The sequence below is a fragment of the Pelobates fuscus genome, chromosome 13 (genome assembly GCF_036172605.1).
Source record: "Pelobates fuscus isolate aPelFus1 chromosome 13, aPelFus1.pri, whole genome shotgun sequence".
NCBI lineage: Eukaryota > Metazoa > Chordata > Amphibia > Anura > Pelobatidae > Pelobates > Pelobates fuscus.
In genome coordinates this window covers 27040579-27064629 of record NC_086329.1, presented here as the reverse complement: position 1 = coordinate 27064629, position 24051 = coordinate 27040579, and the positions used below count along the sequence as shown (strand labels likewise).

The window sequence follows — 24051 nt, the reverse complement described above, 5'->3', positions numbered from 1 at the left end:
ACATAACGCTGTTTAAATATAGGCCACGGCCTCCCTCACCCCATCCTCTTATTCTACTTGACACCCATCATACATTCCCCACTGTTTTAGACAGAATTGTGGATTAAAGCCACGGCATCACTTTGCCTTGGTAACACATTTATATTCCCATGGTATATCACTACATTTCATTTACCAAGTAATACGCCAGCAAGCCCTTAAAAAACATCGCTGGTACAGGCTACACAGTCTACTTCATTCCCACGCAGTCCACACTCATTATACTAGTCTCTTTTTACCCGTTTCAGGCTGTCCAGGTTTAAATATATTTTCACCACATGGCTTTTCCTGTGAGATATTCATACTACCAGGTATGTACACCTGCTCATATAGTATTCTGCCATACATTTCATTTCTCCCCCCTAGGTTAGAGTACTGGCAATAGGGTCATAGGCTTCCCAATAGGTATTTACCACTTCTTGGCAATTGCCATCAGTTAGTGGTCCCGCGAGGCCAACACCCCGCCCAAACGTTTCAGAGGCAAACACCCATCGGGCCACACGTTAGCTAGCCGCCTCGCATGTTGCATAGAGAGGGCCTCACCTGTCACTCCCTTTCCCTGTTTTTCTGTGTTACAGTCACCGAGAGGCCTAAAATTCCTGCCACTACGACGGGTGGCCTCAAATCCCCTCACGCCAACGCATAGATAGAGCCTCTCAAGCCACTTGGCAACTAGTAGGGCCTCACCTGTCACCAAACAAGTGTAATGTTTCACCATCCGGCTTAGCTAGCCTGCCAGTACGATTTGGTGGTTTTCATACACTAATTAATTGTTTTGTTTGTAGTATGTCTCAGGAAGGGGTAGAGGATTTCTCCCTGCCTAGCACTCCAGCTAGAGCTATCACTCCTACACAAGGAGGAGAGGTAACTAGTCCAGCATCGATCAGATCTTGGACGATCCCTCGTATAACTACGGAATTGAGGAGACGGCAAATCCCCTACCCCGCCACAGCAAGGAAAGCAGAACTTTCAACCTGCTACGTACCTCAACAAACAACATGGATGCCGGGGAAGGACCTAGCCAGTCCAACCCAGGAGACATACATTCCATGTTGTCTTCACACATGGCGTCCATGAGCAAGGTCAACTTCAGGCTGGAGAAACTTGAGTCGGTCACCACGGCCCTTACTCTAGCAGGGCCACCTGCTGCTGCTTCACAAGTACCAGCTGACTGGCTATTAGTTGCTCCAACTATCACCCTGGATGACCAGGAAGTTAGCCCTGCTCATATGATCCCAGAGCACATAAAAAGAGATATCCTGGAAGATAAAGACGTCAACCTGGCTTCCCTGCTGATTGCCTCCCAGGATATTGTGGAAAACAAGACTTATGCTTATGATGATGTGTCTGTTGTTGTCAGATCTAGGGACGCCCACCTAAACAGAAAACTGACTATCCCCGAGTTTGTACTGGCCTTTGGTATTTACCGGGATGTCATCTGTGCGGTCTATCCCAATAGAAGAGAGGAGTTTGATCTTTATATGCACAAGCTGGTAGACCTGGGCAACAAATATGGTGGTTCAGCCTTTTATGACTACCATAGGTCTTTTTCTGCAAAAGTGTCTGGAGCCTTTTCCCAGTATGGAACAAGATCCAACTGGGGAATAATTGATACCATCATATTTTGCAGACACTTTGCAGGTCTAAGAACACCGGCTTGTGCATACTGCTCCTCTACAGCCCATACAACAAATTTCTGTCCCAACACGGCGGGCGAACATGCCTCCACGCAAGGAGCTAGTTCCTCTGGTGTTCCAGAGAAATTGTCAAGAGACAAACTTGGACTAGTCCCAGATATGTAATAATTTCAATGTTGGGTCTTATTAATTATAGCGGTAGCAGATTATTGCATATCTGTTTAAAATGTTTTAGGGCACATGCAAAAACCATGTGTCCAAATAAAATGTGCTCTAAGCCTTACCTAATGTCCATTAATATGCAGGTATTTACTGCATTTATGTCACATCACCCGTCTAAACACTTGGTGGACTTTCTTATCTCTGGTTTAACAGAAGGCTTCCACACGGGTATTCTACACATACCATCCGGGACTCTAGAATGCCCTTATCTACAATCCGCACAACACAACCCCACAGCGGTTGACACTCTCATAGCCCAAGAAGTGGCTGTGGGTTTCGTATTGGGGCCTTTCAAAGCTCCTCCATTCATAGAATGGTGCACTAACCCCATTGGTATTGTCACAGGGAAATCTTCCCTTAAACAGAGACTCATCATTGACTTGTCTGCACCACACTCATCGGCCAACCCCAGTCTTACCTCCCTCATACCCTCCGAAGAATTCTCCCTGCAATACACCACCATAGATCACGCCATTACAGCTATCATACAAGCAGGGGTCGGAGCCTGGCTTAGTAAGACCGATATTACTAATGCCTTTAAATTGCTGCCAATCCACCCCACACTGTGGCACCTGCATGACATCAAGTGGGCCGGGAACTACTATTTTTTCTCCCGTTTAACTTTTGGGTCCAAAAGTAGCCCAGCTATTTTCAACACATTTGCCAAAGCATTGTGCTGGTTACTATTGAACATAGCCAGATGCCCTACGGTATTACATTACCTGGACGATTTCTTACTGGTCGGGGAAAATACTTCCCCTCCTAGTAGCCTCAAAGCTACCACCAAGCTATTCGAGCAACTAGGTGTACCAATCTCCCCTAAGAAAACAGAGGGGCCAGACATGATTATCATTTTCCTGGGTATTCAATTAGACTCAACCACAATGCAAGCAAGCCTACCACATGACAAGATAGAGAACATTCTTACCTACATCAACCGCTACCTTCAGCTCGGTACTTGCAACCACAAAGAGCTACAGTCCCTGCTGGGATCACAAAATTTTGCTATGCGTATCATACCTCAAGGCCGTTCCTTCATATCACGGCAGACTTACGCATGTGGAAGAGATTTTTAACCACTTTGAATGGTAAAAGTATGTTCCTCCCTCAATTGACTGACTCATCACCTACCATTTGGTCAGATGCGGCATCTACCACAGGTTTCGCAGCAATTTTTGGGAATGAATGGCTTTGGGGCAGCTGGCCTACAGCAGTTCAGGACTTGGAAGGCTTTTCCACTACCTCAGCTCTCTTTGAGATCTATCCCATCGTGGCGGCTGCCATAGCATGGGGTCATTTATGGGCAAATATGCCAGTTCGTTGTTACAACCAGGCAACCTGTCACATCATCAACAAAGGTCGTTCCAAATCCCTTACGATCATGAGATTTCTGAGGAAACTCACTTGGTTGGCAGCTTGTCGTAATTTCTTTCTATATTGTTTCCATGTTCCAGGTATATGTAACACAGCTGCTGACAGTTTGTCTCGTTTTAAATTTCAGGCATTTTATCAAGCACTCCCGTCAGCTGCGCCCACAGCCACCACCACTCCAACATTTCAACAACTAATACTGGACTAGACACCATCCTGCATTATAGCAGGACACTGTCCCAATTGGCACTGTCAAAAAATACACACAAAACATACGACAGGGCTTTTACACTATTCAAAAGATTCCTTTTGGAACATAACATCATGCAACCATTTGTTATGACATCTTTTTTTGGGTTTTGCTTCTTTTTGCCACCTTAAACTTAAAATGTCATATAACACCATCAAACTTTATCTCACAGGCATTCAACACCATATGCTAATCTTACAACCAAACAACACTAGTTTCATGGCCTCTCACCAGATTAAGACTATACTCAGAGGCATTCAGAAATCTGAACCCACACGTACATCACAGAGGCTACCCATAGATAACCATATCTTCAAAGCATTGTCTAACCTGCTTGATTTAAAACCTTTTGACACCAATACAAATTATGTCATCAAGGCAGCAATATACATAGCTTTCTATGGATTCCTAAGACCTAGAGAGTTCACTACAACCAACACAACACAATCTACTCCTATTCTCCTCTATTCCCACTTAACAAAACACATGGATCATTACATCCTGACTCTACCTCACTCCAAAACCAGTCAGCACATACCAGTAAACATTCCATACTATCCCACGCACAACACGTGGTGCCCCATCAGGGTTTTTGATGCATACATACAGCATCATAATTTACTACTATAACAACCATTACTACTATTACAAAGTTCGGTACTCACCACTAAAACCTTCATGACCTACGTCAGGTCTTTGCTCACTCAACTGGGCCTCAACGCAGCTAACTACTCAGGGCACTCCTTCCGCATTGGAGCAGCATCCACAGCCTCCAGTGTCAACATTCCAATTCATGTTATAAAAACACTGGGGCACTGGAAGTCATCCGCTTACTCACGATACATACCGAACCCAGTACAAGAATTAAGGGATGCTTTCAAAAACATGTCTGGTTGATATATGTATCTGTATTGGTTGTCTGTAATAAATTTGATTACTTAATTTTTGCCCTCTTCTTTCTCAGGCCTACCTCATCGTTGGTTCCGGCACACCACAACCGACTTGCCCTTTTTACTATCCTACATTTATTTATGGTATTTCACACTGTACTATCATAAGCACCTAACACAAGTATTAAGGCAATTTGGCCTGGATTTGTGGGAGGTGCTTGGTATCCACTCCTAGCCTACTTAAGGCACACCCCTTACCTTGCTCCTTACCATTCGAGGTCAGCGTTGAATGACCCTCCCACCACACCACATTTTAACATTTATTTTCTTTATATTTCTATTTCCTTGGTAGGCCCTCTTCTTTCTCAGGCCTACCTCATCGTCGGTTCCGGCACACCACAACCGACTTGCTCTTTTTACTATCCTACATTTAATTATGGTATTTCACTCTGTACTATCATGAGCACCTAACACACACATATATATATATATATGTATATATATATATATATATATATATATATATACACACATATATATTTATTAAAAGAGGGAATACTACTTGGGAGCCACAGCCCTGAGTGTCCTTATCACAACTGGGACTACAATAGTTGGGGGAGTGGCTTTAACAGATTCCAGGTGGGACATCTGAGATCGCTGTCCAGAAGAGTGCAGTTCTAGGAACAGCTAAGATACTGCGCGGAACACTGCCAGGACTCTGGTAGTGGACCTGAGAATGAGAAATAGATATACCACCCAGGATATTTTTTTTTATTAAAAAAACTAAAAATTATGTGAAACGTTTATCCAAAAATATTAAATAATTTGAAAAGCCCATCCAAAAATATTATATATTTTAATATTTTAAATGTAATATTCTCAATCTTCCTTATGTCTCCTTTCAAGTCTATCACCACTAAAACCAGATGAATACAATTTATCTTGACTATTTTACGTAGGTCACTTTTCAATGTAGCAGGTTGTCTCTTAATGTTGATGATAAGAGTCCTGAAAGCTTAGCTCCTACAAGTCTTGCATGTGTCCAGTTAGGGACATATAAATGAGACTCAGTCATCTCTAACGCTTTCTGTTGCTTTTTCACAGGCTTCACTGAGTGTCACGGAGATGGCTCTGGCTCTGAACCGATATATTTGCTCAGCAGTCCTCCCACTACTCACACGATGTGCTCCTCTCTTCACCGGCACGGAACATTACGCAGCACTGATTGATTCCACACTGCATACAATCTACAGGCTCTCCAAAGGCCGTTCTCTCACCAAGGCTCAGCGAGACACAATTGAGGAGTGTCTGCTCTCAATCTGCCAGTAAGACCTCCTAAAACCACCCCACAGGACCAGTAGCAGTACCAACATTGTATGCTCTTCCTAACAAATGGAAAGCAGTTTAACCTGTTTTGTTAAATCACTGCATGAGTCGATTCTGTGTAAAACCATTCCAATCTGCCATGTCCCCATTTGTATAACATTCACTTTGTGAGGTGATATTAAGCGTAACTGCTCCATTGTATTCCCTCATCTTCATTCCAAACACCTACATGTTGGTGTCACTGGTGCAGCTCTGCATGTTTGCGTAGATAAGTACCAACAGATGTCAGGGCCGCATTTGTGGTTGCCAAGGAGATGCCTTGGTTATGGCTTTGTGGTGTATTTGAAAAATATGAAATATATAATGAAAGCTGAACCTCTTAAGTACAGAACGGCAAAAGAATAACTACCCAGAGATATATGCAGTTTGAATTTGTGTCAAACAAATCTGTAAAATAAATCCACAATCAGAGATGTACTTATCCCTTTAAGTTTATTTACAGAGAATAGGTAGTTGATTTGAAGGCTCAGTGACCCTTGCCTGACATTATCAAAAGCAGGTCAACACCATGATTAATACTAAGGCATTGCTTGGATAAATGTACATCTATTCCCATATAATTGTTTGATATAAATATCCCAAAAACCTTTTCTGGAAATGTTTTGGTTTTCTTTTATTTATTTTTTTTACTTAATATTTTTAGAGTACAGGTTTCTTATTCAGCCTGGTTTATTGGAGGATGCACAGTAATGTTTAATGCAGACAATCCTTTTTTTTTTTCTCTCTCCATCTAGTCATCTACGCCCTTCTATGCTCCAACAGTTGTTGCGACGTCTGGTTTTTGATGTTCCATTACTCAACGAATACTGCAAAATGCCCCTAAAGGTAGCTTACAACTAGCATGGCAAGACACCATGTTGATCTAAATGGTCTCCACAGCTGCACATCACTAGTTTTGCATCTGATCATTATGTGATTGCTAAGTAAAATGTATTGTTTGCTTTAGGAAATCCAGAGACAGGCCATATGCCTGTTCACAATGATATAGCTGCAATTCTAATATTTTGCGTAGATCGATAATTTTAACACAGAGGATAGGTTTCGTTATGCTTTTCCACTTGTCATTCTGTGTATGCAATACAGTATCTGTTATACATTAATTTATAGTTCCCAAAACATCTTTAGCTTAAAGAAGTAGTGTCTGCCATTTAGGAATTAAATCATTTTTTTTTCTATTCATGCAGCCTTAGTCACACCTTCACTGGCTGTGACTCACACAGCATACATGCAAAAAAAAGGTTCAATTTTCAATCAGATGTTAACTTACTTAGAAGTTTTTATCTCCTGCTCTATAAATTGAGCTTTAATTACATAAGGTAGGATCCTGCAGAGTCTAGAAAGCTATTAACAGAGCAGGATATAAGAAATTCTAAATTAAACAGAATTTGCAATAAAGGAAGTGTAAACATTAGATGACTCTTTTTAGTAAGTGTTTAGTAAGGCTGTGCAAGTTACATGCAGAAAGGTGTGACTAGGGCTGGATAAAAAAAAGCGGTTTAACTCCTAAATGGCAGAGAATTGAGTAGTGAGATAACAGGGCATGACCTATACAGCAAAACCACTTCATTAAGGCATTTACAACGAGACCAAAAAGATGGGTGGATCTGGAACACCTCATCTTTGGCCATGACCACCTTTCTCTATACATATGGCTCCCTAGACAACACAGACCCCAACCCCCCACACATCCCCACTGATCTCCTAATCCATCGACCTCTGGGATCACCTCAGAGATAAGTTTGAACTTTCCACTGGCCTCTCGCCACTCTCCCCACTCCTCCGAAATAACTATTCCCACCTGGCCTAACACCACAACACTATGCACGTTTCTAGGACAGAGACATAATATGCCTAGGGCATCTTTATCCTAATGGGAAACTCTTAGAATATGCACACATTCCAAAAGCCTCAGGCCTGACAACCTTTGACTATTTCCGTTATCTTCAACTGAGAAGTTTTGCTCCGACCCCGATGATAAAAATGGCAGCAACCTCAACCCTAACCAGCTTTGTACGCGACTGTCTCAAAGTACCCTCCTGGAAGGGCCAGATCTCGGACCTATACCTAACCCTAGCAACACATCACACACAACTTTCAATCCCATACATTAAGGTGTGGAAAAATGATCTAGGACCTCTAGAGCAGTGCTCCCCAACCTTTTTATCGCCGCGGACCGGTAAACGTTTGATAATTTTTCCGTGGCCCACTTGTTTTGATTTAATAAGACAAAAAAAAAAAGAGCACATATATTAAAAAAAACACACAGACACATACATAGTGAGAAAATCACAAACACAGTCACATAAAGACATAGACTCAAAATTGTTGGTTCAGGGTCCCACACATACTCAGACTGAATGTATATAGCATGTTCATGTGAGAGTTAATAAAAATGGGGTACATATGAGGGTATGTGACAGACAGGATAGGTAGGTAGTGTTACACCAGCAGACTAATGCTGATGTAACACCACCTATACTCAGCAGCTTCTTTCCCAGTCACAGACTGGGGGAGTTTCTGTGGCTGGGAACTCAAGGCTGTATTTCAGTCTCCTACCTACCTTGTCCCAAGCTGCCTCTGCTTCCATGCAGTGCCCCTTCTCTCTGGTGCCCGATCACAAGTCTCCTCTGCCCTCTGTTATGGCGCCAGTAGTGTGTGCATGGGGGCAGTGTTTGTGGGGCAATGTGTGTAGTGTGTGCATGGGGGCAGTGTTTGTGGGGCAGGTGTGTAGTGTGTGTATGGGGGCAGTGTTTGTGGGGCAGGTGTGTATGAGGGGGCAGTGTTTGTGGGGCAGTGTGTGTAGTGTGTATGGGGGCAGTGTTCGTGGGGCAATGTGTGTAGTGTGTACATGGGGCAGTGTTTGTGGGGCAGTGTGTGCATGGGGGCAGTGTTTGTGGGGCAGGTGTGTAGTGTGTTTATGGGGGCAGTGTTTGTGGGGCAGGTGTGTATGAGGGGGCAGTGTTTGTGGGGCAGTGTGTGTAGTGTGTATGGGGGCAGTGTTTGTGGGGCAATGTGTGTAGTGTGTACATGGGGCAGTGTTTGTGGGGCAGTGTGTGTAGTGTGTGCATGGGGGCAGTGTTTGTGGGGCAGTGTGTGTAGTGTGTGTATGGGGCAGTGTGTGTAGTGTGTGCATGGGGGCAGTGTTTGTGGGGCAATGTGTGTAGTGTGTGCATGGGGCAGTGTTTGTGGGGCAGTGTGTGTAGTGTGTGCATGGGGGCAGTGTTTGTGGGGCAGTGTGTGTAGTGTGTGTATGGGGCAGTGTGTGTAGTGTGTGCATGGGGGCAGTGTTTGTGGGGCAATGTGTGTAGTGTGTGTATGGGGGGTAAGGAGGGTAGGGAGGCTTTTTTATATATTTTTTATTTAATTAAATATAATATATTGATGTCCCCCCTCCCTTCTTACCTTTACTGGGAGGAGGGGGGACATTTCTTAGTCCCTGGTGGTCCGGTGGGGAATCCCTGGTGGTCCCAGCGGTGGTGAGATGAACTCTAGCCCAGTTACAGGGCTAGAGTTCACTCTCGCGAGATTTGGAGTGTTGCCGTGGTTACCGCGGCAACGCTCCAAATCTCGCGAGAGGAGGACCCGGAGGAGCTGCAGGTAAGAGCTCCCGGGTCCTCTCTCACTCCCTCCCCTGCCGGCTGTCAGCACAGTGCCTGCAGACCGGGGAGGGAGATCTCTGATCTCCCCTCCGGTCCGCAGGCACATTGCAGGGCTGGCACTTGGGCAATGCCAGCCCTGCACTAGCCGGCAGGCTCGCACACCCCTGGGCGGCCCGGTACCGTTTGATCCACGGACCGGTACCGGTCCGCGGCCCGGGGGTTGGGGAACACTGCTCTAGAGGACCCCACGGACTAGTCTGACATCTGGACATCCTTAAAGTCCATCACTATATGCGTAACCCACCTGGAACAAGCATATAAAATGCTATTCCGATGGTATATTACCCCTCAATGCTTGGCCTCCATGCACCGCAAGCCAGATAATCTCTGCTGGAAAATGTGCGGCGAAACAGGTTCCTTCCTCCGCTGTTGGTGGTCCTGCCCCAAAATCGCCCTCCTCTGGCAGAGCATTACCGCTCTTCTAACAAGATTACTCTGTAGACCATTCCCAATGGACCCCTGGGCATTATTGCTATCGAAACCTATCACGAAGACTCAATACGAAAATAAACTAGCGGCCCGAATCACACTGGCCACGCACAGAACAATCGCAGAACTAAGGTCAATTCCCAACATCCCATCACACACCCAAATCAACAATAAAATCCTAGACAGCATTGACATGGACAAACTGACCGCACAACCCAACGACTCCCCGAAATTGTTTTACAAAACTTGGGACCCCTGGATAGATGGAGACACCTTGTTCCCCTGGTAACAATCTGTTAAACTGCTAAACCTTCCACTCAACCACCAAGATAAAGCTCACCTGAGTAATCGGCATCTTACCCCAGACTCCCAAATCCCATCCCCTGGGACGGGGGACTGGCTTGCGGGCACGCAACCTATAAACTCCACCTCCCCTTTTTTTCACTGGCGTCTATCGCCTTTCTACCTTTCTACCCTCTATCCACTTCTCTCTATCCTCTTACCCCCTCAACAGTATCTAACACACCACAGTCAGGAACCGAACAAAACATGGCACATTTTTCCCCTCACAAACTAAGGGACAATACCAGAGTAGCAACGATTCAAGCATATCTCCCCAACAAACACCTCTGCCTAAAGTGAATACCACCATAAAACTATAATCTAGCATGAACACATACTCTCCCACCCGGAAGCCAGGATCCCAAAAGCCACTAGATGTCCATGACCAGGGGCAGGCTGAATGTCCCTGAAGGTGTGTTATATCTGCCTGTCCAACGGAAGACAACACACCCCTCCTTGAGGGAAAACAAGGGACCCCCATAGACACTGAACAGGTCTATCCGAAGGGTACTGTAACAATGAAACATTAATGTCCCAGAAACCGGTAGCTCCAGACTACGTCATAAACTAATGTAACAAGTTAATTCTGTACTTCTGTATTTCTGTACCTATATATCTCACTGTACTTACAGTAAATGAAAACCGACAAATAAAGAATCTTAAAAAAACACTTCATTAAGTTGATTTGGGGACTATAGTGGCCCTTTAAGCTTTTTTCAGTAATAACTTACGTGACTACCATTTTTGGATACACTAAAATCTTCCAGCATAGTCTGCAATCTGGTAATTTACCTGAACATGTAGATGTTTTCTTTGTTCATTAGAGAAACAATGCTACATTGCATCACACAGTCAAAGAGGAGTCCGCCAGTTTGTTTAACTGTACTGCATTCTTTCAAGTATGAAATTTGCTACAACAATTTAACATTTGTTTCAGAATTGATCATTTAATGGGACACTACAGTCACTGAAACAGCTTCATCTCATTGCAGCTGTTACAGTGTCTGGAGCTGGTCTTCCATTCAGCATTAAACCGTTCTAGTATTTTAATGCTAAACGGGAATACACAGTAGCGCATCCCCCCAGTGCTTCTTGGGTTAATGAGGAAGCATTAGCCTGAGCAGTAATAGGCGACTGTGATCGGCTTAGTGCGGAGGCTCCCAACCCAGTCCTCAAGTACCCCCTACTAGTCCAGGATATAGGGTTACCCTGTTGTCAAAACTGGGTTGGAAACCACTGGCTTAGAGTGTCAGCTGACCGATTTCAGCCTATCACAGCACCCATTGCTGGTATGTATTGGTATGGCTAGAAGGAAGTGTGTTATATCTGCCTTAGCCTACCTTCACTATATGCCTAGCTGTGGATTTATTTAGTGTTAAACTGCTCAAAAGTAATGTCAACTTGAATGAAGGCACAGTGCCGGAGGACTCTAAGCACTATAACCAGTTTATTGAGTGTTCTGTGTACAGTTCAACTGAGGATACTGATACATCCCTTGTTGAATGGATTGGCTGTGTGCAAAACTTGTTTTGTTTTTTTTAAATCCCTGTTACGGAGGAGTTAATATGGAAGTGCTTTTCCTTCTATACTTTGCAACATCCTCACATGTTCTTAAGAAGGTGTATGTATCAGATGTGGTAGCGTTTAACATATGTGCCACTAACAATGAAACTATTTTAATCTCACAGCTCTTAACAAACCATTATGAGCAGTGCTGGAAGTATTACTGCCTCCCCTCGGGATGGGGGAGCTATGGATTGGCCTCTGAGGAAGAACTGCACTTAACAGAGAAGCTGTTCTGGGGGATATTTGATTCTCTCTCTCATAAGGTATTTCACCGTCCAATCTATAAAATCTCATCTAAAACTGGATTTGTTCCCCACTGTTTAACAGTATCTCTGTTGGTTGCCAATTCATTATGTTTTGAAAATTTTATTTATTTTTCATGTATTTATTTTTTAGATAAAAGGATATGTTTAAATGACTGCCAAATATTTTCATTAAAATTCACTGAAGTCGCAGAGAACAAAAAGATTACTCTTTAATATTCGCGGCATTAAGGCTTAGATATTAAAACACAAAATCTAAGGGCTAAAGGGGTTTTCACTCAGAACCTGCTCAATTGCTTTCATATATTCATTTTAATGGGACAAGGAATGTTTTTGAACTTTTGTCTGCCTTCATTATATTCTAGATTCTTTTTTCCTTATGTCCCAGTAAGCCTCGATCATAACATAATGCAGTGTATGTAAATATTTACATTAAAATAAACTAAATATTGTGGGTTTTAAGCCTTTTAAAAGAACAAGCTTATGTTGGGTGTAGACTTTTAGTGGGTTTCATGTCTACACCGCGTGAGTCACCCACATACAGCACATTCATGACAAGATGTGACAAGCCATCTTGATGATTCGATCGCAGAGTGACACGGTGAAAGAAATTTGGGTACAGAGTGCGTGAATGCATATACAGCAAGCAGGAGGCCACCACTGCGCTGCTCGTAAATGAAACTGTTAATATTTAATTCACTTTCATAATGCTCCACTTTATTGCTGAAATCTCACACAGAGATAGATTTACTTGAGCTGTGTTGGCCTCCAAGGAATTCTCTGGCATGGGCTGTTGACAGGAGATAATGAAATCATTATTCTGGCTGTTCGGTTATTTCTAGAAAAGAAACCACATTTCTCTGTGTTGAGCCAGCCGTGATCTCTTGGAATCAGTCAGCACGGCTCTTGTATGAAAGACAGTATAGGTAGACAATGCCTTAAGGCTCCAGCTTAGGATAAAATGCAGTCACAACAGAACAATCCTTTTTAAAGTCCAAAATAATCTTAAAGCAGCCAGTAAGTAACCACACAACAATCTTTTGAATTGTATTATATTGTTGGCATGTCTTTTTTTTTGCTTGTTTGTTTTTTTTGCCGTTTTTGATTTGTGTTTGTCTTTGCAAGAACATGGGGCTGTGTTTCAAACCAACATGTGCGCCTATGAAATGGCTGTCATTTTGTGAAACTGTGGAAAATAGATAAGTTTTACCCAAGACATTTTTTCATAGCAGCTTGTGTGCCTGCATTAAAGAATAAACCCCCCCAAGGATGAAAGCACATTATTACACTACTCCCCATTAGCTGTTCCTTTTGCTGAATGTATGTAAGTTAAAAAGCAAATAATCCCAATATTTCTAAAACAGTACCTAGACTTGGTTTGTGAATTTGGAATTCCTGGGCCAAAGGACTTGCTTTTTACACTTGTGCTATAAGAGGCCATTGCTCGTGTTAGCAAACTGAACTGATTCTGGCATCTAATTGTGTTTTTTAAACTTGTACTTTAACCTTGTTGAATTCTTATTAATGGAACATAATGTGATTCTTGAATGCTATGGATGTGAGAAATTATGTTGGGCATGATTTAATCTTTTTGTGATTGCCATGCATATCTTGTTGCTTTGTTAACTTTACTAAGTGTCTTCTCCAGTTGCTGCTGTGACCTGGCTTTGTGGATGCCACTAACTATTTGCATGTTTCTCCTTGGGACTTTCCAACCAGTTCCTATCTCTCCTGCAGAAGTATGAAGCTGAGCTCTTCAGAATGTCTATGCCCTGTCTCAGTGCCATAGCTGGCGCTTTGCCACCAGATTATGTTGATACCAGAATTAAAGCCACTCCTGAGAAGCAGATGTCTGTGGATTCGGAGGGGAATTTTGACCCCAAACCCATCAATACTGCCAAGTGAGTTATGGTAGCTGCTCTATATAGAGAAATTTGTTACAAGAGATTCCGAAATACATTGTTCATGTTTTACAACTTGCTTGGATTGAAAATGCTTTAGCCATTTCAGTCCAATGTTACCAATCATGCATCACAATAAGAGAGATGATTTTGTTTTTGTTTTAAATCATATCTCCTTTGGTATGCTAAAATTCAAAGTAATGAAAAGTGCTAAACAATGGATGGGGTTGAACATTTCTACAACATGACATCAAATCGATTATTAAATCCAAATGTGAGTAGAGCTGTAGATAATCAGCGGTAGGAGCTTCATTCTAATACTTTAAACAGCTCTCTTGAAGTCTTGTTTCTGGCACAGGAAGAGACAAATCTTCAAATATATATGACCAATACCATTGTTTTTTAAGGTTTAGTTGACTTAATCTATATATTGAACTCACTGTACAACTTCAGAAACAAATAATAAAAAGTGGGCCTGGATACTGGATGATCCTGGATACTTATTTAACTTGGGACATAACAGAAGCTCAGTCACAAAAATTAAAGTAGTCATTGTATTGCTAAGGCACTTCCATTTGACCTACGGTGGTAGAAAATAACACATTCTTAAGAAGACGGTGACACATCTGCAGAGTTTAATGTAAAACATACTAATTTACATTTAATAATGGTTTAAATGGGCACATCAGGCACCATAACCACAATGTTCATAGGAAATAAGCCCAGTGTTCTCAGCTTATCATTGGCATCCACATTGGTCAGCTCGTATTTAACATCACATGTGCATTAGCTGACTTGCTGCAAAGAAGTTGGTGCTGAAGGCACCAGGGGAGCCCATGTTTCTGTCACACCACTCAAGAATGGTTTGATACAAACCAGCTAGATTGTGCACATAGACTCTTTGCACCAAAAGCTAGACATGGAGATTACAATTTGACCGAAGATGGCCCAATCATGGTGATCGTTTAATATGTAGTTGAATCACAACCTTTAGCACTCCAGATGATTTGGAATACATCTCCCATAATACTCTTGCAGCCATAATGCTGACAAAGCATCAAGGGAATTGTGTTCCTCAAAATCTGGAGTGCTGAAGGTTGACTACCCCTGGTTTATTTGTATTCTGAATAACGCCTAGGGGACAAAAAATGAGATAATTAATGGAAAAAGAATATTATTGAAAGCTAGGGCACAGTCATTAAATGTTGATTACTGATTTTCACTTGATTTGTGAAGTGGCGGTTCACTGATTTGGCCATTTTTACATCATTTGTTTCATTGTTCTCCCTGATCTTTCTTTGGCCTTGTCAACCACCATATGACCACAGTTTCACCATCCCAAACTTCTTTTTATTTTTCGGCAGAAGTGATTTAGCCTAAACACATTTTTATGCTGTGCACACGGCTACTCTAAACAATACAATGATCTGTAATTGTTATGGTGCTTAGATATCTCTCTTTTTTAACACACTGAAGTGATATAAGTTGAAGAATTTCTGATTCCTCTTGTGGATTCCACAGATCTATAGAATCAGAATAAAATTAAAGGGACACTATAGTCACCAGCATGCCCGGACTGGCCATCATGCAAACCGGGCAAATGCCTGGTGGGCCGTGATGGCCATGGACCTAGGCCGGCAGGAAAGGTCACAGGAGCGCTGGCCCTGCTATATGCCTTCATGTGTCAGTGGGGAGATCAAATATCTCCCTCACCGGCTCACAGGCACTTTACTGGGCAGTCGGGAGGGAGGAGAGAGAGGACCTATCTTGCAACTCCACCGAGTCCTTCCTCTCGCGAGATCAGACTGCTGCTGCGGCTACCATGGCAACGTTCAGGATCTCGTAAGAGTAAATTCACCATACAGGGCCTTTTTCTCATGCTAGAGCTCTTGAAGCGCATTGAACCAACATGCTCACTTTGAGATGGGACATGTTTATCATTGGTGATGACAAAACGCCCTCTCTCTGGGCTGCTGCGATTCAAAAATGCCTGGGACAATTTTTTTTCCCTGACCAAGCCTGGTCACCAGAACAACTACAGCTTAATGTAGTTGTCTTGGTGTCTATAGCCCGTTGCTGCATGCTTTTTAATGTAAACACCGCCTTTTCAGAGAAAAGGGAGTGTTTACATTACTGCCTAGGGACACCTCTAGTGGCAGTCACTCAGACGGCCCCTACACGTCCTCCCTCAGTCAGTGCTGCACAGCGTCTCTACGCTCTGCATGGAGGTGCTTATCATTCCCAATAGAGATACATTGATTCAATGCATCTCTATGAGGAAATGCTGATTGGCACAGCGTGACGTTTTGATGAGATTGATGATCTCAGACAAGGGGACAAAGCGTGGGCAGAGCCAGCTGCAACAGACCTGTGTGGCGCTGGAGTAAAAAGGAGGAAAATCATCTTTTTAATAGGGGGGGTAATAAGTGCCAACACCTAAATGGCTACTTGAACCTTTAGTGTCAGGAATATATGTTTTGACACACTTGTGCTCCTTTAAGTGTTAATGTGCTGGTAAATTTAGTTCAGTTTTAGCACTGTATATGTATCTTTTAGTTCAACTGTGTTCTAGCTCCCTGAACATGCAGCAACCTGAAGAAAAAAAAAACAAGAAAATTTTTTTTATCAATTTGAAGGTGCCTCTGATGGGTGTTCAGGCTCACATTGGCTGTCATAAGTGTATAACATATATGACCAGATGGTGTTCGAACAGTCATTAAAGTGGATCTTTCACCATAGGGAGTCTTTGCATATTTTGCAGCCCTGGTGTGTGTATGGTGGCTGCGGGGTGCAAGGTAAGGTGTTCCCCTTAAGAGTGGGCAGGTTGTAATGAAAGAAGGGAAGAGGAAGGGGGAAAAAAAAGCACAGATGTGGAGGTGCATCATCCCACCCCTCCCTCCTTGGCCTCCGAGAAGCCCAGCCCAAGGCATTCTACCTCCTTCCCACTGACTAGCCCAATGTCTCCTGATCTTGTATCTCTCTCGGGTTCTCTCCAATGAATCCTAATGGTTTTAAGTGTGTCTCATGTAAGTCCTTCTACCTTTTCATGTACATCACGCTTTCCCCTTTCCTTCCCCTCCACCCCCTCTAATCTCTCTCCGATACGTGGGTCTGCTTGTACAAGCGTATCTCCGTGCCTTCTTCACTGTTCCAGGGATCCAGAAAAAAGCCATTGGGTCCTGCTGCTGAAAGGATGGGTTTTCTATCACTCCTTTAATAATTTTTTTTGTAGAGGTTATGTCCACTTGCTTAGGAGCCTCATACTTTATATTATATTTATATAAATGTATTTATTTATATCATGCCTAATGATTGTATTTACCTTCTTTTTCCGAAAGCAGATTTATGTATATCTGTCTTAATTTTCTAAAGTGGTGGTTCTGTACTTTTTTTGGAGCATTACAAGTAACTAGGCAGTAAATAAATTTTATCGACCAAAACCTAACCAGTCCACATTTATCACTACCAATATCCAGCAGCGTGCAGGATTTTTCTCACACCAGTTATTTGTGAAGGATATTTAAATAAAACTATACCCGATGATCTGCAATGGTGGTCAATTTATACAAATCTAAACAAGGCAAGGGACAAGAAAAAAAGAAAGAAATATATAAAGACCTAATTTGAGGTTGAAAAGTTGCTGTGTTTCTCCAGTAGATCCAATTTATATACAACTTTTTGTGCCTGGACCATCTTGTTTATATAATGTAGACATTTGCTGCAAATCTTTGTAGCACAATTGATAGAGCATTGCATAGATTCCTAAATACAAACATGTTTGGCACACCTTCTACAAAAACAGCCTGACTTCCTACGAAAGGAAGACAACTAAATGTGCCTAATCAGGGTTAATCTAGGATATTTTCAATGTTTCAGACACTTCCAAAGTTAGTGTGATTCACAAAACAACATAAAAAGTTCTCTGTTATTCTAAAGTCTGTCTAATATTTAACTAGTATGGATTTCACATCTAGTACTTGTTTATGTTTGTGGCTTGATCATGCCTGTCACTTTGCGTTTGTTGTAGAGCTCTTCTTGTTCTTTGTTTTTCAGTCTCACATTGCCTGAAAAGCTTGAATATATTGTCAATAAAAATGCAGAACATTCCCACGATAAATGGGCTTGTGATAAGGTAAGGAACGTGATGTGGCTTGATGACTAACCTTTGGTAACGATGCTAGAAAGACCACACATCCTCTTTAACTACTCAACTTGCGGAACACACTATAATCCATTCATTGCTGTTTCGCAAATCCCACGAAGCATCCATTCTAAACATATTGATTGATAGACTTCTACAAAATGCACATACAGTGATGTCAAAGCTCACATAGAGGACTACAATATTGATTCTGTTGCACAAAACCTCTTTCTAACCTTAAAAGGATACTATAGGCACCAAACAACTTTAGCTTAATCCCTTAAGGACCAAACTTCTGGAATAAAAGGGAATCATGACATGCCACACACGTCATGTGTCCTTAAGGGGTTAATGAAGCATCTTAGTGTATAGATCATGTCCCTGTAGTCTCACTGCACAATTCTCTGCCATTTACAAACTAAACCCAAAAAAATAAGACGCAGAGAGAGGAAAAAAACAAACAAACTAATTATAACTGAACCTAATTTTTTATGTGAAAAACGAAGTCAATTAAAATCTAAGTAAGAAATAAGTGAATAACATCGAATTAAATCAAGAATCCCATCCATCATTTTATTTCCAAGTAACTCTATATTGCATAGATATTAACCACCATGGTTTCATATATAATAGTGTTACAACATGGAAATAAAATCACATATCTATCTGATGGGTGCGTATGTAAATTGTATAGTGACCATCATATATCTGGTGGGTGTGTATGTAAATTGTATAGTGACCATGACATATCTGATTTAGATGTGTGTAGATTCTTGACAGTGACCACCACACACCACATATGGGATGGGGACGTATGTAGATTGTAGTCAGTGGCCATCATGTAGCTGTAGTTAATGTATACCAGGGGTTCCCAATTAATTTTTCCTGTGGAACCCTCTGACATAGTGCTTCAACATGGTGATGTATCTGGTGGGAATGTATACAGATTGTAGACAGTAACTATAATGTATCTGGTGAGAATGAATGCAGATTGTAGACAGTAACTATAATGTATCTGGTGAGAATGTATACAGATTGTAGACAGTAACTGTAATGCATCTGGTGAGAATGTATGCAGATTGTAGACAGTAACTATAATGTATCTGGTGAGAATGTATGCAGATTGTAGACAGTAACTATAATGTATCTGGTGAGAATGTATACAGATTGTAGACAGTATCTATAATGTATCTGGTGAGAATATATGCAGATTGTAGACAGTAACTATAATGCATCTGGTGAGAATATATGCAGATTGTAGACAGTATCTATCATGTATCTGGTGGGAATGTATACAGATTGTAGACAGTAACTGTTATGTATCTGGTGGGAATGTATACAGATTGTAGACAGTAACTGTTATGTATCTGGTGGGAATGTATACAGATTGTAGACAGTAACTGTTATGTATCTGGTGGGAATGTATACAGATTGTAGACATTATCTATGATGTATCTGGTGGGAATGTATTCAGATTGTAGACAGTAACTGTTATGTATCTGGTGGGAATGTATACAGATTGTAGACAGTAACTATTATGTATCTGGTGGGAATGTATACAGATTGTAGACAGTATCTATGATGTATCTGGTGGGAATGTATTCAGATTGTAGACAGTAACTGTTATGTATCTGGTGGGAATGTATACAGATTGTAGACAGTATCTATCATGTATCTGGTGAGAATATATGCAGATTGTAGACAGTATCTATGATGGATCTGGTGGGAATGTATACAGATTGTAGACAGTAACTGTTATGTATCTGGTGAGAATGTATACAGATTGTAGACAGTAACTGTAATGTATCTGGTGAGAATGTATGCAGATTGTAGACAGTAACTATAATGTATCTGGTGAGAATGTATGCAGATTGTAGACAGTAACTATAATGTATCTGGTGAGAATGTATGCAGATTGTAGACAGTAACTATAATGTATCTGGTGAGAATGTATACAGATTGTAGACAGTATCTATAATGTATCTGGTGAGAATATATGCAGATTGTAGACAGTAACTATAATGTATCTGGTGAGAATATATGCAGATTGTAGACAGTATCTATCATGTATCTGGTGGGAATGTATACAGATTGTAGACAGTAACTGTTATGTATCTGGTGGGAATGTATACAGATTGTAGACAGTAACTGTTATGTATCTGGTGGGAATGTATACAGATTGTAGACAGTAACTGTTATGTATCTGGTGGGAATCTATACAGATTGTAGACATTATCTATGATGTATCTGGTGGGAATGTATTCAGATTGTAGACAGTAACTGTTATGTATCTGGTGGGAATGTATACAGATTGTAGACAGTAACTGTTATGTATCTGGTGGGAATGTATACAGATTGTAGACAGTATCTATCATGTATCTGGTGGGAATGTATACAGATTGTAGACAGTATCTATAATGTATCTGGTGAGAATATATGCAGATTGTAGACAGTATCTATGATGTATCTGGTGGGAATGTATTCAGATTGTAGACAGTAACTGTTATGTATCTGGTGGGAATGTATACAGATTGTAGACAGTATCTATCATGTATCTGGTGGGAATGTATACAGATTGTAGACAGTATCTATAATGTATCTGGTGAGAATATATGCAGATTGTAGACAGTATCTATGATGTATCTGGTGGGAATGTATACAGATTGTAGACAGTAACTGTTATGTATCTGGTGGGAATGTATACAGATTGTAGACAGTATCTATTATGTATCGGGTGGGAATGTATTCAGATTGTAGACAGTAACTGTTGTGTATCTGGTGGGAATGTATACAGATTGTAGACAGTATCTATCATGTATCTGGTGAGAATATATGCAGATTGTAGACAGTATCTATGATGTATCTGGTGGGAATGTATACAGATTGTAGACAGTATCTATCATGTATCTGGTGGGAATGTATACAGATTGTAGACAGTATCTATAATGCATCTGGTGAGAATATATGCAGATTGTAGACTGTATCTGGTGGGAATGTATACAGATTGTAGACAGTATCTATCATGTATCTGGTGGGAATGCATACAGATTGTAGACAGTATCTATAATGTATCTGGTGAGAATGTATGCAGATTGTAGACAGTAACTATAATGTATCTGGTGAGAATGTATGCAGATTGTAGACAGTATCTATAATGTATCTGGTGGGAATGTATACAGATTGTAGACAGTATCTATAATGTATCTGGTGGGAATGTATGCAGATTGTAGACAGTATCTATAATGTATCTGGTGGGAATGTATACAGATTGTAGACAGTATCTATAATGTATCTGGTGGGAATGTATGCAGATTGTAGACCGTAACTATAATGTATCTGGTGAGAATGTATGCAGATTATAGACAGTATCTATCATGTATCTGGTGGGAATGTATGCAGATTGTAGACAGTAACTATAATGTATCTGGGAGAATGTATGCAGATTGTAGGCAGTAACTATAATGTATCTGGTGGGAATGTGTACAGATTGTAGACAGTATCTATCATGTATCTGGTGAGAATATATGCAGATTGTAGACAGTATCTATGATGTATCTGGTGGGAATGTATACAGATTGTAGACAGTATCTATCATGTATCTGGTGGGAATGTATACAGATTGTAGACAGTATCTATAATGCATCTGGTGAGAATATATGCAGATTGTAGACAGTATCTATGATGTATCTGGTGGGAATGTATACAGATTGTAGACAGTATCTATCATGTATCTGGTGGGAATGCATACAGATTGTAGACAGTATCTATAATGTATCTGGTGAGAATGTATGCAGATTGTAGACAGTAACTATAATGTATCTGGTGAGAATGTATGCAGATTGTAGACAGTATCTATAATGTATCTGGTGGGAATGTATACAGATTGTAGACAGTATCTATAATGTATCTGGTGGGAATGTATACAGATTGTAGACAGTATCTATAATGTATCTGGTGGGAATGTATGCAGATTGTAGACCGTAACTATAATGTATCTGGTGAGAATATATGCAGATTATAGACAGTATCTATCATGTATCTGGTGGGAATGTATGCAGATTGTAGACAGTAACTATAATGTATCTGGGAGAATGTATGCAGATTGTAGGCAGTAACTATAATGTATCTGGTGGGAATGTATACAGATTGTAGACAGTATCTATAATGTATCTGGTGGGAATGTATGCAAATTGTAGACAGTAACTATAATGTATCTGGTGGGAATGTATGCAGATTGTAGACAGTATCTATAATGTATCTGGTGGGAATGCATGCAGATTGTAGACAGTAACTATAATGTATCTGGTGAGAATGTATGCAGATTGTAGACAGTATCTATAATGTATCTGGTGGGACTGTATGCAGATTGTAGACAGTATCTATAATGTATCTTGGAGAATGTATGCAGATTATAGACAGTAACTATTATGTATCTGGTGGGAATGTATACAGATTGTAGACAGTATCTATAATGTATCTGGTGGGAATGTATGCAGATTGTAGACAGTAACTATAATGTATCTGGTGGGAATGTATGCAGATTGTAGACAGTATCTATAATGTATCTGGTGAGAATGTATACAGATTGTAGACAGTAACTATAATGTATCTGGTGGGAATGTATACAGATTGTAGACAGTATCTATAATGTATCTGGTGGGAATGTATGCAGATTGTAGACAGTAACTATAATGTATCTGGTGGGAATGTATGCAGATTGTAGACAGTATCTATAATGTATCTGGTGAGAATGTATACAGATTGTAGACAGTAACTATAATGTATCTGGTGGGAATGTATACAGATTGTAGACAGTATCTATAATGTATCTGGTGGGAATGTATGCAGATTGTAGACAGTATCTATAATGTATCTGGTGGGACTGTATGCAGATTGTAGACAGTATCTATAATGTATCTTGGAGAATGAATGCAGATTGTAGACAGTAACTATTATGTATCTGGTGGGAATGTATTCAGATTGTAGACAGTAACTACAATGTATCTTGTAGGAATGTATACAGATTGTAGACAAAATCTATCATGTATCTAGTGGGACTGTATGCAGATTGTAGACCGTATCTATAATGTATCTGGGAGAATGTATGCAGATTATAGACAGTATCTATCATGTATCTGGGAGAATGTATGCAGATTATAGACAGTATCTATAATGTATCTGGGAGAGTGTATGCAGATTGTAGACAGTATCTATGATGTATCTGGTGGGAATGTATTCAGATTGTAGACAGTAACTGTTATGTATCTGGTGGGAATGTATACAGATTGTAGACAGTAACTGTTATGTATCTGGTGGGAATGTATACAGATTGTAGACAGTATCTATCATGTATCTGGTGGGAATGTATACAGATTGTAGACAGTATCTATAATGTATCTGGTGAGAATATATGCAGATTGTAGACAGTATCTATGATGTATCTGGTGGGAATGCATTCAGATTGTAGACAGTAACTGTTATGTATCTGGTGGGAATGTATACAGATTGTAGACAGTATCTATCATGTATCTGGTGAGAATATATGCAGATTGTAGACAGTATCTATGATGGATCTGGTGGGAATGTATACAGATTGTAGACAGTAACTGTTATGTATCTGGTGAGAATGTATACAGATTGTAGACAGTAACTGTAATGTATCTGGTGAGAATGTATGCAGATTGTAGACAGTAACTATAATGTATCTGGTGAGAATGTATGCAGATTGTAGACAGTAACTATAATGTATCTGGTGAGAATGTATGCAGATTGTAGACAGTAACTATAATGTATCTGGTGAGAATGTATACAGATTGTAGACAGTATCTATAATGTATCTGGTGAGAATATATGCAGATTGTAGACAGTAACTATAATGTATCTGGTGAGAATATATGCAGATTGTAGACAGTATCTATCATGTATCTGGTGGGAATGTATACAGATTGTAGACAG

The 24051-nt window shown here is 40.8% G+C and overlaps 1 protein-coding gene across 4 annotated transcripts in view; it reads left to right on the top strand.

Annotated features, from left to right (window-relative positions):
• RYR3 (ryanodine receptor 3) overlaps window positions 1-24051 on the top strand; it is a 477900-nt gene that overhangs the window by 299812 nt on the left and 154037 nt on the right. For 2 of the 4 annotated variants that reach the window (XM_063439165.1, XM_063439166.1), the window contains exons 48-52: window positions 5514-5734; window positions 6530-6620; window positions 11914-12054; window positions 13774-13955; window positions 18009-18087. In XM_063439165.1, the coding sequence (XP_063295235.1) occupies window positions 5514-5734; window positions 6530-6620; window positions 11914-12054; window positions 13774-13955; window positions 18009-18087 (714 nt within the window). The remainder of the gene's footprint in view (window positions 1-5513; window positions 5735-6529; window positions 6621-11913; window positions 12055-13773; window positions 13956-18008; window positions 18088-24051) is intronic. The other 2 variants (XM_063439168.1, XM_063439167.1) reach the window with 1 other exon arrangement.